Source organism: Anarhichas minor, unplaced genomic scaffold (genome assembly GCF_050575085.1).
Source record: "Anarhichas minor isolate MPS153535 unplaced genomic scaffold, ASM5057508v1 ptg000018l, whole genome shotgun sequence".
Classification (NCBI taxonomy): Eukaryota; Metazoa; Chordata; class Actinopteri; order Perciformes; family Anarhichadidae; genus Anarhichas; species Anarhichas minor.
In genome coordinates, this window is record NW_027466464.1 from 14,840,001 (window position 1) to 14,843,873 (window position 3,873).

Consider the following 3,873-nt stretch of genomic DNA (forward strand, 5'->3'; position numbering starts at 1 on the left):
ACCTTGCGTTGATTATTATAACAATAGATTAAAGATTAAAGCAGATGTAAACAGGATGTGAGGGACAATGTTTATGTTCAGGAGAGAGTTTCAGAGGGAGGGGCCAGCAATGGAGAAGGCTCCGCCCCCAAAGTTCAATGCTTTGGAAGTAGTACACGTTTACCTGATCTCGGCAGTACTAGTACTCTCCTCTCTGCAGTACTACTTGTTCTGTCTCTATAGTACTAGTATTATCCTCTCTGCAGTACTACTTGTTCTGTCTCTATAGTACTACTCGCTAAGTAGTACTACTCTTCTTGTCCCCCTGCAGGACCAGTGCTTCATCAGTCCTGCCAGTCTGGTCTTTGTGTACCTGCTGTGCAGGGAGGCGGTGGACGAGGACATGTCTTCAGAGCAGGAGCTCCACGTTACCTTCCTCACCTGTCTCTACCTGGCCTACTCCTACCTGGGCAACGAGATCTCGTACCCCCTGAAACCTTTCCTAGTGGAGTCCAGCCGTGATGCATTCTGGGAGAGAGCGCTGGAGCTGATCGACTGGCTGAGTGCTGACATGCTGAGAATCAATGCCGACCCACACTTCTTCACCGAGGTGTTTCAGGACCTGAAGAACCAGGGAGGATCTAGGGAGAAGGAGAGGGAGAAGGAGAGGGAGAAGGAGAGGGAGAGGGAGAATGAGAATGAGAGGGAGAGGGAGAAGGAGAAGGAAAGGGAGAGAGAGAAGGAAAGGGAGAAGGAAAGGGAGAGGGACAGGGAGAAGGAGAAATATAGAGAGAATAAGAAAGTGAAAGAGGGTGAGAAGCAGGAGAAAAAAAGGGAGGATGACAGTCAGAAAATGGAAGAGAAAGAGAAAGACGGAGGAAACAGAATGGATGATCTGGATCGTTAGGAGAGGAGAAGAAGAAGAAGTAAAACACAGTATTTGTTAATGAGACTCGTACGGCTGTACCTGCAGCTTTAACACTATCACCATGGTGACTGAACAGAAGTCTGAAGAGTGGCATGCTGTCAATCAAACCCAACTGTCAATCAAACCCAACTGTATCTTGTGATTGTGCCATTATGGATGTAGATGAGTTTCCATGGCGACTTAACATATAATCTCGAGCCTTAAAATTTGTTTAGTTGCAGAAAATTGAATGTGTCGGTGCTACAGGATGGTATTATATACACATATATATATATATATATATAAATAAATATACATATATGTGTATATATTTATTTATTACAATAGAGACAGAAAACATCAGATAAACAGATGAATTGAAAGCTGAAGTTCTAAACAACGACTAAATTAAACATAACATAAGCCGTAGTTATTACTATTATATTATTATTATTTACTTAACACAATCAGTGAGAGCTGCTGCAGCTCCAACAGTCTAAACAGAGGTTGTGATTGGACGAGAGCTCAACCTTCAACCTTAAGCTTCACACAGCTGGAACATCACCGAGTTTAACTTAACTCATGTCCAGAGTTTAACAAAAGTCCTGTGTTGTTATAAGTGATGTGAAGTTATATTTAGTGTCACCTCCTGATCTCAGAGAGCTGATTCAGCTTTCAGACCCTTTAGTAGAATACTGAGTTTATTATAGTTATGTATGTTAATAAGCTATTTATTAGAAATAATTAATGGCATGGTTCTGTTAAACTTTGGTTAAAAAATGTATAATATATATATATTTGACCTTCTATACACAGCCTTAATCTGGCTATTGTGATGGAGGCATTGTGGGAAATGTAGTTCAGCAGTGTCACTTAAAGGGCAGATTGAAAGAGTGATCAAACAATTGGAGCAGCCATGATAACAACAACAGGTGGTGTGACCTGGTGATCAGCTGATGTGAGTTTGATGTTTTCTGTCCCCTCTTTTCTTGTCTGAAGGCTGAATGTAAAACCAGTCAGGTTAACTCAAGTGTGCCAAGTGTTTTTATATAGAAATGAAACCACCGACATAAACAACACGAGTGTCCGTCGCCTCTTCTTTCCTCGTTGAGCCGTCACCTGATCCATTGTGTCTTCTACTGTTATCTCTTGGGTTAGGGTTAGGTAGGGGTAATAACCACGATCACCGAAACGGTGTAATAGAAACATGGGTACTACATTTAATGAATTAAATCAGACCACAAAATTAGCTAGCTAGCACTGCCTTTTGTCCCTCAGCCTCACTCCCAACTGCTAGATGAAACTATATACAGTATATCTGCTCTACAGGACTGTTTGGAATACAGACTGGAACATGTTGAGGGATGGTGCCATCCAGCAGAACAACATTAATCGGAATTAATATACATCACACATCTGCTGTGTCAAGGGCACTTTTGTGTCATTTCTGTATCCTTTTAACACACATGTGTAGTATGACAATGGATCAGCCCACACATGAGTGTGTTGTTGAGCTTGGCAAAATATGTTTTTTGAGAATTCAGTTTCTACAATTTTAAATATTTAATGTATGAATATGTCATCTGAAAATGGACTTGAAATCAAATTATTGTTTTCCAAATAAACGCAAATATAAAACGTGTATCCTCCTGAGACCCGGTAAAGCGGGTACAGTGGACTGCCTTGACCTATCACGGTTGAGCTATTTCAAAGTTCAAGTTGCAACCGTCAAACTGTCCTTTTCTCTGCTGGCTGCCGAAGAAGATGGACGTCTCAGAGGAGGACATTCCAACACTACTGGTGAGTTGTTGGCGTTGATTATATTACAAAAACAGTGGCTCAATATTTTAATGGAAGTGTGTGTAACGTAGTGTGTGCAGTCCAGCTGCAGGGACGAAACACCGGCTGATTGGGGGGGGGGGCTCCGGGCGCTGCGGTACGGAGCGAACGCTGCACACACTGTGATGACAGAGCTGGTTGGATATCGGCAAAGATTAATTTAAGTGAGTAACGTTAACATTAGATCTCTTAAAATAGTTTGCCAACAGTATCTAGCCATCTGGCTAACATTAGCTATCAGCTCATATTAAGCTAGTTAGCTGAAGAGCTGAGTTAGGGTCAGGAGTTAGGGTCAGGGTTAGGTTAGGTAAGGGGGTAATAGCCACGATGCCCGAATGGGCATCGTCTATAACTTTTTGAAAGTTTGTGCTAGAGTCCTGAAATGTTGTGTGTATTGGGTTAGGGTTAGGTTTGGGTTAGGGTTATGGGAAACAGTGCTGTAAATACAGTCCAGCCCCCGGTGCACTGTCCATCACAGAGCTCTGCTCCGAATCCCTCAATGTTTGTTCAAACCCTGTGGGTCCTTGGTCCCGAGTTTAGCGATCCATCTCATCTCGGCCTTCTTCCTCTGTGTCGTGGTCCAGCAGGCATTAGTCTCGACGACTATTGTGCTGAGTGCTTCCAGTCCATGTAAGAGAAAGTGTCTCACTAGTGGTGTATCAGTCTTCTTTCCCTTGGTAATGTTGTACTTGTGTTGTGCAAAGCGTGTGGAAAGCATATTGCCAGTTTCCCCAACATATTGTAATTTACACTTTTTACATGAAATATTATAAACACAGTTTTTGGTGAAGGGGTCTCCTCTGGTTAGGATTTTAAATATTTCACCTGTGCTGTTGTTACAGAGCCACTGTCTATGTCTAAAGTAATCTTTTTGTACTGTGGGCCTTGGTTTTAAAAGTGGTTGTATTTTAGCCTAAACTAAATAATCCTGTAAATTTTTTTTCCTCCTGAACGCTGGTATGATGCTGTGATTACTTAGTGTGGGTGACCCTTGGATGCCCGTATTGAAGTTAATTCTGAGTTGGTTAGACAGGTTCTTGGTGGAAGGAGAGTAAGTAGTAATGAGTGGAAGACTTGAAGTAAGTGCTTTAGGTTTGACATCCAGGAATGATTTGAGGCCCATTCTACAGAAGGACCTAGAGTACCCT

The 3,873-nt window shown here is 42.2% G+C and overlaps 1 protein-coding gene across 1 annotated transcript in view; it reads left to right on the forward strand.

Annotated features, from left to right (window-relative positions):
• The window catches only part of LOC142952928 (cyclin-dependent kinase 5 activator 1-like), a 5,298-nt gene extending 2,838 nt beyond the window's left edge, over window positions 1-2,460 (forward strand). The window contains exon 3 of the mRNA XM_076094960.1: window positions 311-2,460. Coding sequence (XP_075951075.1) covers window positions 311-886 — 576 coding nt within the window. The 3' untranslated portion in view covers window positions 887-2,460. The remainder of the gene's footprint in view (window positions 1-310) is intronic.
• The last annotated feature ends 1,413 nt before the right edge of the window (window positions 2,461-3,873 follow it).